At 42.9% G+C, this 13,766-nt stretch overlaps 1 protein-coding gene across 3 annotated transcripts in view; it reads right to left on the reverse strand.

Annotated features, from left to right (window-relative positions):
* Positions 1 to 2,861: 2,861 nt before the first annotated feature.
* RAB28 (RAB28, member RAS oncogene family) overlaps positions 2,862 to 13,766 on the reverse strand; it is a 107,655-nt gene continuing 96,750 nt past the window's right edge. The window contains exons 7-8 of one of the 3 annotated variants that reach the window (XM_027599205.2): positions 12,327 to 12,421; positions 9,121 to 11,059 (exon numbers count right to left, since the gene is read on the reverse strand). In XM_027599205.2, coding sequence (XP_027455006.1) covers positions 12,332 to 12,421 — 90 coding nt within the window. In that variant the 3' untranslated portion in view covers positions 9,121 to 11,059; positions 12,327 to 12,331. Of the gene's footprint in view, positions 5,715 to 9,120; positions 11,060 to 12,326; positions 12,422 to 13,766 lie in introns of those variants that run through there. The other 2 variants (XM_027599206.2, XM_027599204.2) reach the window with 2 other exon arrangements.

Genomic DNA, 13,766 nt, shown 5'->3' on the forward strand with positions numbered 1-13,766 from the left:
GGACAGAACGGGGGGAGGGGGGAAGGGGGGGTGAGAGGAAATGGTTAAGCTGGCTCAAGAGTCAAGGGTCTTTGGGAAGCCAGGAGGAGACAACCCTTCACTCCCAAATTAGAAACAAATGAGGAGGTTTCAAGGGAATCTAGACTGTTGGTGGAAGAAGCAACAGAGGGGGGTCAGCAGGAGATTGCCTACCCATAACTGGGGAGACTTTCCTAGGCTTGGTGAGCCAAAAGCAGACTCCAGTCACACCAAGAAAAGCAAACAGAAAAGATCAATAGTCCACATGCTTGTCTGGAACTGTTAGAAGTTTTCAAAGTTTTTCCTCCCATGATTAGAGTCTCATGTCAGCCCCAGGAAGTTCCTAGGATAGTCACCATGGTGATCATTCCATTTTACAGATTTGTAAAGTGAGACTTCAAAACTGGCAGTATGTTTTTGGTCATGTAAGCGAGTGGTAGATACACTGAGAGGTGAGTTTGTCCAGTGGTTTCCAAACAGCTTCCAGGGCCCTGCATCTAGGGTCGAGCCCCAGAATCGGTATCTTGTCAAGCTTCTCGTGTTATTCTGATGATCAGCCAAGTTTGGGAACCACTGATACCACGTCACAAACTTGCTGTGGATAAAGACATGGAGCCGGACGGAGGTGGAGGAGTGTGCCCAAGGTCATACAGCTGGCTGCTGGCTCAGACAAGGTTCGCCCCTCAGTCCACAGTCAAGGCTCCTAGAGAGCTCATGGCCGGAAGGGGAGAGTCACAGCCTCGGGGCTGGATGGTGGTCTCCATGAGCTTGAGCTCCCCACCTGGGTGTCTGGCTGCCATCAGATGAAAATGTAGAGGATTCACCTCCATGTACAAGACAGGGGCACGAGGGGGCCCAGTAACTTCTGCCCGATAGGAGCAGGGTTGCGGGTGGGAAGGACAAAGACTTCAGAGGAAGGCAGAGAAAAGTAAGGAAAACAACGGCTCCTTAGATGGAAGGCTGGTTATTTTTGTTTTATTTGACAGAGAGAAACACAGCGAGAGAGGGATCACAAGCAGGGGGAGTGGGAGAGGGAGAAGCAGGCTCCTGGCTGAGCAGGGAGCCAGAGGCGGAACTCGATCCCAGGACCCTGGGATCATGACCTGAGCCGAAGGCAGACGCTTAACGACGGAGCCACCCAGGTGCTCTTGGTTACTTTTGTTTTAATAAGCCACTTGTGTGTTGTGATTTTATAAAACTCAAGTTAGAATAAATGGTTTTGAATGAAAGCTTTCTAAGGATATTTACTGGGTATAGAAGGCATAATCTGACATCTAGAACACGTTAAGACCAAAAGAGAGGCAGCAGGAAAATGTTCCTGTAGACACGAGTCTTCACTGTCGCACGGAGACCATATCTGCCTTTGCTCACGGTTGTTGATGGAAGTCAGTCCACATCGGTGCCGTGTAGGGCATGAGGCAGGTCAGCGAAAGCAATTCACTGTTCTCTAATGTCACCAAGGTCACGGGGAAGTGGACACTTTCACCTGCCATTAGCAGGTTAAATTGTATAATATTTCTGAATCACAGTTTGGTAAAATTTATGAAAATATAAAATTATTTTCAAGATACCTTTGAGCCAGAATTCTACTCCTAGAAATTTATTCCATGGATAAATATAACAAGGCAAATATAGAAAGTTATACATAGGATTTTCAACAAAGCATAGTTTCCAATAACAGTGAAAATGGGAAAACAACATATGTCCATAGATGGAGGAATGATTAAATAAATTATCACATTATACACTTGAAAACCAGGAAGCCATTAAAAATGATGATGTGTGTTCATGCTCATAGATGTAGGAAAAGACCTATAATATCACTTAGTGATAAACGCTAATTTCAGAATGAGTTATTTAATATAAGGCAACTCATTATTAGTACAGACTTGTGGACTGATGCAGAGAGAGATCTGGAAGGTGGCTTTTCATCAAAATGTCAACAATAATGAGCAGGGGAAGGGTGATTTTAATTTATTTTCCTCTGTATTATTTTACAGTATTTTAAAATAACTCTTAAAGTTTTATCTTATATATTTACATCTTGAGTGGACTTGTGGTGGGAGGCAGGGATCCAGGTTTATGCTCATTCCTCATTGTGGCTGGTTATCCTAATACTACTTGTTGAATGATACACCATTTCCCCACTGATTTGAAAAGTCATCTAGTGATTATTGCTGGAGAACAGGAGGGTTATTAGGCTTTTTTAAAAAAAAATTATAATTGACATACAATATTATAGTAGTTTCAGATGTACAAGATAGTGATTTGATATTTCAGATGTATAAGATAAGTGATTTGGTATTTTTATACATCATGAAATGATCACCATGACAGGTCTAGTTACCATCTGTCACCACACAAAGTTATTACAATATCATTGACTATGTTTCCTATGCTGTACATTCCATCCCCGTGACTTATTTATAATGGGAAGTTTGTACCTACTAATCCCCCTCACCTTCTCCCACCCCCTCAACCCGCTTACCCTCTGGTGACCACTAGCTTGTTCTCCGTATCTAAGAGTCTGTTTTGGGGCGCCTGGGTGGCTCAGTTGGTGAAGTGTCTGCCTTCAGCTCAGGTCATGATCCCGAGGTCTTGGGATGGAGCCCCGCATTGGGCTCCCTGCTCAGCGGGGAGTCTGCTTCTCCCTCTGCCCCTTCCCCTGCTTGTGCTCTCTCTCTCTCAAATAAATAAAATCTTTAAAAATAAATAAAAATAAATAAGGGTCTGTTTCTATTTTGTTTTGTTCATTTGTTTTGTGTTTTAGATTCCATGTATAAGGGACGCCTAGGTGCCTCAGTGGGTTAAGTGTCTGCCTTCGGCTCAGGGTCCTGGGATCGAGCCCCACATCGGACTCCCTGCTCAGTGGGGAGCCTGCTTCTCCCTCTCCCGCTCCCCCAGCGTGTGCTCTCTCTCGCTCTCTGTCAAACAAATAAATAAAATCTTAAAAAAGATTCCACGTATATGAAATCATATGTCATTTGTCTTTCTCTGACTTATTCCTTTTAGCAGAGTACCCTCTAGGTCTGTCACAAATGGCAAGATCTCAATCTTTTTTACAGCTAATGTTCCACTGGACATATATACCACATTTTTATCCGTTTATCTATTAAGGGACACTTAGGTTGTTTCCAAATCTTGGCTGTTGTAAATTATGATGCAGTGAACATAAGGGCACATATATCTTTTCAAATCAGTGTTATTGTTTTCTTCAGAAATATACCCAGACGTGGAATTCCTGGATTGCATGGTAGTTCTATTTTTAATTTTTTGAGGGACCTCCATACTGTTTTGCACAGTTGGCTGCACCAATTTACATTCCCACCAACAGTGCACGAGTAGAATATCTCTATAATCAGAAAAATGATAGGGGTCTTTTCATTTGGAGATTAAAGTTTTTGAAGAAACTCCAACCCGATTTAATGGAGATTGCAAATACTCACTATTTTTAGTTGTATATACATGTAATTCATTTATATATTCAGTCATCAAAGTAGTTTGTTCATTCATTTGAAACTGCTTAATAAGCACCTACTGTGCATCAGCCACAGGGATACTAATACGTAAGAAGCATCACACAATAGTTAAGAAGTCAGGCTTCTGGGGCACCTTGCTGGCTCAGCTGGAGAAGCATGCAGCTCTTGACCTCGGGATCGTGATTTTGAGCCCCACGTTGGGTGTGGAGATTACTTAAATAAATAAACTTTAAAAAAGAAGAAGTCAGGCTTCTGAGCCCAGCAGACCTGGGTTTGGACCCCTGTTCTATCACTCTCCAACTGTACAACCTCCAGCAAGTTATTAAACTGCCCTAAGCCTCAGTTTCCCCATCTATCAGAGAGAACACAAATACCCACCACCTGAGGTGCCTAGTGCTGTGAAGCAAATTGTCCCAAGATTTCGCGACCTCAAACAACATTAATGATTCATTAGCTCTCGTCATTTCTTTGGACTTTGGAGGCACCTCTGTTGGGCGCATCTAGCACAGGGCCTCTGGTGAAACTGCAGTCAGATGAAAAGCCCGAGGATTCATTTCCAAGCTGGCTACATCAATAAGCTGGCAAGTGGATGCCGACTGCTGGTGGAATGTCTTCTTTCAATGGCCCTCTCCAAATTGCTGCTTGGGTGTCATCATGGCTTGGTGTCTGGCCTCCCTCAGAAGGAGCAATTGGAGGGACCAAGGTGGAAGTCCATAATGCCTCTTCTGAACTCACCCTGGAGATCACACCCCACACTCCATCCACGCCCCACGGTGATTCAGCATGAAAGGGGATGACACAGGATGTGGAGAGCAGGAGGTGAGGGTCATAGGGCCATCTTGAGGGCTGATTACCACATGCACCAGCTGAGAAGATGTTTACAAAGAGCTCAGGATGTACCTGCACTGCATCCATGATAAGCCATGGTGAAGAGCAAATATAACTGCTCTTCATAAATAGGTCTCAGGACACTGAGCCCGGAGACGTTAAGTGGTTCGACTTGTCATACAGCCAACTGGTTTTGAGCCAGCAGGAGCAGGTTCTCTAACTTGCCTCTTCAGGGTCCTTCCTTCCATAGAGAAAATCCCAGTACAGACACAGAGGTGAGGGACCACTGGCTAGAACGAAGTAGTCACCAGAGCTGAAGATGAACAGATGTCTCAGAAGAAAGAATGGGGAAGCTGTTAGAGGATTCTGAATGTCAGGCTGAGGAAGTCATTTTCCTTTCACGGAAAAGGCCATGGGGAGCCACTGAGGAGTTTGGAACAAGAGTAACTTAATCCAAACCCATGGGCCAAGTTTATTCTCACAGCTGTGTGTGCAGCAGATTGTGGAGGTCTCGGAAGGAAGCAGGCCGTTGGAGCAATCCAGGCATCGGGGATGAGGGCAGCAATAGTGGGAAAGGAGAAGCGGCTTGGCAGACACGGTGGCTAGGAATCATGCCCCCCAAGGATCCGGGCTCATTAAGGACTGAGGAGGCCAGGGCCCGAGGCTTAGGTGATAGTGGCTCAGCGAGCTAGCCTCCGTGCGGTGCCAGGGAGAGCTGCCTCTCCAGCCCAGCCTCCGGCCCCGAGCCTCACTTCAATCCACAGCGTGGGAGGCCCAGGACATTCAATACAACTTGGAAGCAGGACTTTAAAACAAATAGTCTGCCTTTCCTCTTGTTCCCAGCTCTGCAGCGTGGAAAACTGAAGCGATGAAGGACCAGACAGAATGGAATGTATGCAGTTCTGAGCTCAGCCCAAAGGCCCTCCTCCACGGAAAGGTTCACTTCCTCGGGTCCGAAGGTGCAGGGAGGGAGGGTGTCTCAGGCCAGGCTGTCAGTCCCGGCCTCCCCTCCCAGATCAAATCCATCCGGACCACTCCCTCACACTGCTCCAGGCAGGGCTTACCTACTCTCTGAGCCCCTCGCCCAGTTTCCCAGCGTGACCGCTCTCCTGACAGTTAGGATGCCCTGATAACATGGGGACAGAGACCGGAGCCCCGGGCATCGTATGGCCCCAGGATTTGAACACTAGGATTTTGCTTTCCAAGTACAAGTTGGACAAATAATTTTCTCTTCTAATTTCATCAGTTTTACATCCAGACACGAAGGTTTCCAGCTGCAAGGCCAAGGCCATCCATGGGCTGCCATTCATCTCACAGGGAGAGTAGATTTATCGCCCATTTTCCAGGACAGCAAAATGCCTTGTTCTAACAAAACAGTGTGGCAATTTTCTAAAAGAGAGAAGGAAAGTGACTTGAGAAATGAACATTTTGTTTTTCCAGTTGGCACAACGATTCTATATGGGCTAGAAGTGGTTCTATATACACATAGGTTTTATTGGGCCGATAGAACTTAAAAACTGGATTGGAATGGCTTTAGACAGGGCGCTCCAGCTTAACACCCACTCCCTACTTCCTTATACTCTTAATCGCTTTTAATTCATTTATTTGCCTACCTAGCCCCTGATGCCACATGAGTTTGCAGACCTGAGATATGACACAACACTGCACAAAGCAATCTCTTCCCTCCTTGGGAAGCAGATGTTTGCAGCCTTCTTTCTGCAGCTTCTACCTACCCATCCTATTTCTGGGGCCCTACAGGTTCTACGGTAGATTAGCCTTTTTCTAAAGCATGGTCTTTCACCTATTTAAAGACTACCATCAGAGTCTCTCTGAGGCCCGTTTTTCCATATTAAGCATACTGTCTTCCTTCAACTGTTTCACTGGGCATTGGATTCCCTCACCATTATCAGAACGTGCTCTGTCATCCTCTTAAAGAGGGGTACCTGTGTAAGGGGAATATACTGCAAGCATGGTCTAATCCCTTGCAGTTTGAAGTGTCGTCCAAAAGCCAACAGCATTAAATATCACTTTGGAGCTTGTTATAAATGCAGAACCTCAAACCCCACCCGGGATCTACTGAATCAAGATTCTCCAGGTGATCTGCATGCACAAATCACCTCAGAGGACGGACTCTCTTTGCATTAATGTAGCCTAGAATTATATTCGCTTTTGAAGGTAATTATGTTACACGGGTGACTCTGATTCCTGTTACCTGAAATCTGTATTTGACCACACTCACTGCTAAGCCACATCTTCCTGTATCATATTACAGTTTTATTGAAGCATTTAACAGTCTGATTACATTTTGATGAGTTATACATGTGCCTAGACTAAAATCTTAAGGACAAAACACAGATCATGTTTACCCGTCTTAGGTGCCAAGCCAAGGCCCCAATACATAATAGTTGTTTGTGTAAGAATTAAGAAAAAACAAACAGCAGCTGAAATGATAAAGGAAATTGAGTCACGCTGTTAAAACAATTTGTGACATGGCTTGCTTGCTCCGGGGCTCGGATTCAGGGACTGGGCTTCTCTCACTTCTCACCTCTGCCCCCTTGGCATCAGCTCCGGGACCTGGGCAGCCCCTCCCTTGCTGTCCTCAAGATGGCGGCCAATGTTGCTGAGAGCCATAGCCTTTCTCATTCCAGGCCGGTGGGCAAAGAGTAATCTGGAAACTTCAGGGGGTAGAAGCATTTTTCTTTTTTCTTTTTCAGCAAATGTCCCCTCTAGTTTCATTAGCTTTCATGGAGTTACCCCATGGTTACCGAGCCAATCTTTTTCAGCAAATGTCCCCTCTAGTTTCATTAGCTTTCATGGAGTTACCCCCTCATCTCTGAGCCAATCCCCGAAGCCAGGAGAAATTAATATCCTCAGGGGTTCAAGCCAGTGAGGATCCACGCTTAGAGCTCTGAGCGGCCGGAAATGGAGGGGGCGGGGCTCCACCAGGCAACGAGGAAAAGCTGCTGGGAGAAGCGGTGGCACGGATGCCAGGGAGACAGCGAACAGACATCTACTATGGTGCTCAGTAGGTCTGCATTTCCATTGCCTTTGAGTCTTGCAACTGTCCTCCAGGAGGGCCAACACTACAGCAATCACTAGGCTGGGCTATAGCCAGAAAACTTTTCTATTTTTAAATGACACACAAATTATTATGCTCCATCACATTGTTTCAGTGATCGACTTTAAAAGGCCCTGGCTTACCTCCTCCTGGAATAATAAAGCAGTCACAGGAGTTCTTTGGGCCACTCCAAAAACCACTCCAGAGCGGTTTGCCACACATAATAGAGGGTGCACTTGAAAGGCAGCATCCAATGACCAGTTCTGGCTGAAAACTTTTGTGTTTTTTCAAAGTTCAATAAGCACCAGAAGTGACCACAATGTGTTTGAAACTTTATAGCATGTGTCTTCAGGAGAAAAAGTGCCTAAAACTAGATGGAAAGACTTGTAATTTTTTAAATTAAAAACTGTAGACAGGAGAGGTAACAGTCAAAGTAAAATAAGCATGAATCCTACGTTTTTGTTTCAAAAATAAAACCCGAGGTATGGGGAAAATTGTAATATGGAATTCAGCAATCTGCTTTGGCCATATGCTCTATTGCATGTTCACTGTGCTGGCTCTCCTGGGCCAAAAGGCTCTCAATGATGGGTCAAGCTTAGCTGGGAAAGACGTAAAACCGATGGGACCAAAGGCACAGGGTGGGAAGGGGGGCACATTTTCTATCCTCACCTTGGTGATCAGAGGGGAAACTTACCACCACCGGCCTCTCTGGACTACACTACTGCTCTAGGTGGTCGTGTCAGAAGATGGAAGGACCAACACTGACCATCACTACTGCCAGAAACACTCAGGCCGGGTCAACTCCCAGGAAGGAGGGCAGGTGTGTGATCTTCTCAAACGGAAGGCAGCCGAAATCGGGACCTGGCCTTGTCCATCCTATCTCAGAAACGGTCCGTGTGGATCCTGGCTCTACTGCCTACGCAAGGAGGGAACTGGTGCACTCACTCACTCACTCAGCTTCGGTGCCCTAATGTGTAAAATGAGGGCAATGATACACCTGTCACAGATTGATGTGAGAAGAAAAAAACAGCTCATGTGACAAGTGCCTGAAAATGTCCAGGAAGCGGAACCCTACAAAAGGCCATTCTCCCTCCTGCCCCCTGCTCAGTCCCATTCAGTGCTCCAACTGCATCAACACACAGCTAAAGTGCTCTGGTGTGATCACAGACCTCTCGTAATTTCTCTCTGCCTCCTCCAGAATGCCTTGTAGCACTTAGCTTGTACAATCATATATATGTGGTAAGTCATACCTGCAGTAATCGGATTAAGAAAAAGATCTGAAAATCTTCCAGTTTTCACATAGATGTAAAAACAACACAAAATGACCACAAGAGCATGGCCTTGTCTCTTACTGAACATACAATCTAGGGCAAGTTTAGTTTAATAGCAGACTTAACCAGATCTTTTAAAATAGCAACAACAGGGGCACCTGGGTGGCTCAGTCGGTTAAGCCTCTGGCCTTCAGCTCAGGTCATGATCTTGGGGGTCCTGGGATCTCAAGCCCATGGCAGGCTCCCTGCTCAGCAGGGAGTCTGCTTCTCCCTCTGCCCCTCCCCCTACTTGTGCTCTCTCTCTGTGTCAAATAAATAAAGTGTTTTAAAAAAATAATAAAATAAATAAATAAATAAAATAGCAACAACAAATATTTCTCCTATTAGACTGGAAGGTCCTTGAGAGTTGAGCTCTCTTTTATTCAAATTTATATTCTCCTGAGGAACATAGGGAGAATATGCTTTCCCTAGAAGACTGGCCAGCATGTTAGGAGATACCAAAAGGAAGGATAAAATGAAATATTTTGAAGGGCTTATCACCTTGAAAGGCATAAAAGGCTGCTTAATTGCTATAAAATAAAAAACAAAGAAATCACAGTTAAGAAAGATTAGACTTGCTACCTGATGACTACAGAAGTCACAATCTTTAAAATTTCTTCAACCTCAGATCACTCTCGAGAAGTGGTGACCCCTGGCCTTGAGACAGAAGATTTCTTATCGGGTCTAGCTTTGATTCCATGTCCTCTGTCAAGTTCCTTTTTCTCTCCAAACTTCAGTTTCCCTAGCCACAGAGGATATTAAATAACAAGTTTTCTAAAATCCCTAACAGCTGTAAAATTAGGTGTCCAAAATTTCTGCACATACTTGTGGCGAGTCTTCTCTAAGGCACCCTGCTGGGTGCTCCAGAGAGGCGTGAAACAGAATAGACCCGGACCGTTCTCAGTAGACTCGTGGCTTGTTAAGTAATAAAACACGAGGACACAAATAACTGTGATTTGAGGCAAGAAGGGGTAATGACCATCCAAGAGGTACTCACAGGGAACTTGCACCATATAGACGAGGACTGGCTTTGTGGAGGGATGGCATTCATTCCTGCTTTGATGTGGCAAATATGAAGCACCCACTAGCCCAGGCACAACTATGACCAAGATACACACAGCCCTGCCCTCAGAGTGCCTAAAGGCTGGCTGGCAGAAGACAGAATTCAGAGGGGGAGGAATTCTAGGCAGAGGGACCCATGCGTTAAGACAGAAAGGCAGAGCATCATAAAGCACACAGGAGTGAGTCCAGGGCTCTATCTGTGCAGAGGTAGGCAGTGCACAGGAGATCAGGATGAGAAAATGTAGAGAGGTACGGTGTACCTCATGTGGAGTCCCTGACATGCCAGGCTACAGACTTAAATCAGTCCAACAAAATACCCTACAACTCTAAGAGACTGAAAGCTTACTAAACATCATGTGATCCCTCACTTTGTATCCAAATACACTTTGTTTACTGTAACTAAAAGGAAGACACCTGAAAGAAAATTCCCCCAAAAAAGTAACTGAAATAAGTTTATTTGCAGGAGAAGAACAGCTGAACATCAGGTACAGTGTGATCCACAATGATCCAACAACAGCCGTAACTTGTTCTGGGAGTGCTCCTATGCAGTTCGGAGGAAACATCAGCTGAACACTTACCAAACTTCAAAAAGCCATCTAACCTGAGTATTACACAATACATAATGACCATGACACAGTAATAAAAATACAATAGCAAATACTATTTTGTGAGCTACAGCAACAATATAAACAATTTAGGCCCTTCTTAAAAAAATGAAAAAAATAGATACAGCTTTATTTCAAGCATTTTCAGTTGAATACAACTTCATATATTTTCACTCACAATAGACAGCAAAAGAATGCCTTCTGAAGTATCTGTAGAGAAAATATATTACTTGTTTAAATGTTTGCACTCAGAAGTGCACTCTGCCAGGCAGGAGTTCAGATAAGAGAATGAAACTGTGCTGGGCCAAAATCCTGGCTGCTGATCAAGACCTGTATAGTTTTCGTATCTGTCTAAAAAAGTTTACATCGGAGAAAAAAGGAGAACGTAAAGAGAACCAACATTATTCTTTTTCAGTGAAGCAGTCTAATGGATTCCAAGTGTGTCGTCCCGAAGTTGAATCCCGTCCAGGCCGAGGAGCCGAGGGAGCTGGGAGGAAAGTGCTAACTGAACACTACAGAGCTGGCCACTCCTAACAGAGCTCCTAGAGGCCCAGGCCACACGGGGTGAAGGGCCGCCAGGACCACTGGTACAAAGGTAAAGTTCGCTCACTGAACTGCACACATAGAGCTCCTAGGAGGGTTAACAGTTCTTGACAGAGGTTCCTGGTTGTAGTTTACAATATCTGCCTTCACCACCCTCTGTCATAAAAGAAAACAGAGTTATTATCAGGACATCAGAACATTTAGAAAGAACTCGTTAAAGTATATTTTTATTTTCTGAACTGTGGTGAACTCCTGATGACAGACATCATAAATGAAGCCAGAGCTGATATTAAAAGAATCAATCAGAACAAACTGATGTAGAGCTGAGATGTTGGGGAATGAGGGGCTTCAGTTTGTTTTTTGTTTTTGTTTTTGTTTTTTTGTTTTTCAAGGATGGAAGAGCAATTCCTTTACTGAGTCTTATGACATTAACTTGATGTTACCCCAAGTCTAACACAAAATTGACAAATCAATAAGAAAAATTAAAGCCTAGTTATAATTTAAAGCAAATGAATGAGAATTAATCATTCACATACTTTAATTCATAGGCAAGACTTCATAATTTCAAAGTAAAATATGTCATTATTTATTAATATTTAAATAAACCATTATACCCAGCCATAACTTTTTTAGAATATCTGCAGCAATTTGTGAGTTAGTAAGAAAATGTGTAAATGTTAAATAGGAGCCACATAGAAAGGAGAAATGTTTTGAGCAAACCAATTTTTAAAACTTTTCCAACTTTTAAAACTTTCCTCCCAAATCCCTAATTTACTTCCAAAGAGCTCACTATTGGGTTATGAATAATGACTCTAACAAAATACAGAATGAAAAATTTAGAAAATTACCTCATATTCATGTTTTTAAAATAATTTAAACCAAAAGACACTTTTAACTCTTCTTTCCATCCCTCTAACCCACACTTCAAGGAATATCTTCAATGATGAATTTAGCAATATGCCCTAAGTAATAATTTAAGTTAAAACAGCTCCTTCACTGTTCTCAACTCTCTTACTAAGTCTGCACACAGAAGCAGACAAAGAAAGGTAATTCAAGGCAAATTTTAAAAATACCCTTTCAATTACCATGCTATTTCAGGAAAAATGGGAAGGACTGAATAATGAAATAACTGTCTCAACTCTCCACTTCACTGCACATGTGATAAACACAACCATAAAGACAAACATGTTTGAAAGTAACTGAAATGTTATTTTAATTTGCTCCAATTCCTTGTATGTCAGTCTCCTGGCAAAGAATCAATTTTTCAAAGTTCTAAAACAGGCCTTACAATTAACAATATTAACTCCCAATCATGTACAATAACCATTTGAACTTCTCTATTCATAAGGAATAAAGAGCAAGATAGCATCCATTACTCCCCTGCCCTCCTCCCCCAAATTGCAATCAATTTACCCATTAATACCTGCACTACTGTACTGAACAGATTCTACTCTGAGCAGAGTTGGTATGTCGATTATCTTCTTCCGGGTACTTCACTATTTCTGCCCTGACAATATGCTGCCAATTCCGTACAACATAAACAAGATGAAGAAGAAAGGGGGGGAGGGGGGAAGAAAAGAAAGAAAAAAAGGAATGTATGTTCAATGACTGAAAATAGAAGGGAACACCAAAACAGAAAAAGAAACAAACACATAAATTTAAACATTTCACAGAAAAAAACAGAATATATGCATATAAAAGGAAAGAAAATGAATGAAGATCCATGAAACATTATTCTTTGCAACTCTATTTAATTATTGAAATAGACATGTCTACTGAACCTCCCAGAGTTTTTGGCATCACCATTACACATTATATCTATAACACCCAGAATTTCGGAGGACAACAAAGAATTACAGGGCTTCTCTATACTAAAGTGCAGTAAAAGTATTTAATTCCATCTTCTTCAACAAACATTACTGAAGGTCTCTCTATGTGCCAGTCACTCTACACTGGGAATGCACGGTTGAATTACACAGTCTCTGTTCACAAGGTGCTCTGGACTAAATGGGGAGAGAAACATGTACACAGCTAATTGCCATACAAGATAAGAGCTTTACTAGTGGACTTATAATATCTTGTGGGAAGAGAGGGGAAGGAGTAATTAATTTTCTCTGAAGGTGGGGAGTGGACGCATAAATCTGAGGAAGCCATGTGCCACTTACAATCTTTACACTTAGTATCTATTACTTGTCAAAGGCTTCTTTCTGATGCTCATTCCCTCGACCCACACAACCCTCACCTCCATGCTTCCAAATTCCAAACAGAAATAAACAAGTCCGAAACACATTTTCTATCATTTAAGAAAAAGTCCTGACATACAGTATTTAAGCACAATCGCTATTGTTTCAAATATCTAAAGGAGTTTTGCTAAATAAAAAAATCAAAACTACCTTGATAGGTTTGGGATTGCTATAACCCTTAGGATGAAAACAGCATGTACGACAAGCATGTATGACAGCGATGACGTGCTCCCCTCAGATTTCTTAGACTTAAAATTATCCTCATTTTTTATGATTTCAAATATCTTATTTCAGAAAATCTTTCTTCATATTAGTATCTATTAATTAACACATATTAATATGGGCAGTTTTTTGTGATAGTATTTATAACGACTGGATAAACAACTGAGTAAATGAAGAGGATTCTATGGTATATTAGCCTTGGATGGGCTCTGCTCCAATTCTCTAGCAAGCAGCATTAACTTCTGGACAAGACTCATGATTTACTAGGCATTCAGCCTGATGCTATCAACAGAAGCATTACCAACTGCCACATGAGGTATTAACGTTGAACACCATTATCTGACCTCCCCAAACCTAACTGTTCCATGCCAAACTATGGGTTACAATAAAGAAAAGGG

This window comes from Zalophus californianus, chromosome 2 (genome assembly GCF_009762305.2).
Source record: "Zalophus californianus isolate mZalCal1 chromosome 2, mZalCal1.pri.v2, whole genome shotgun sequence".
Taxonomy (NCBI): domain Eukaryota; kingdom Metazoa; phylum Chordata; class Mammalia; order Carnivora; family Otariidae; genus Zalophus; species Zalophus californianus.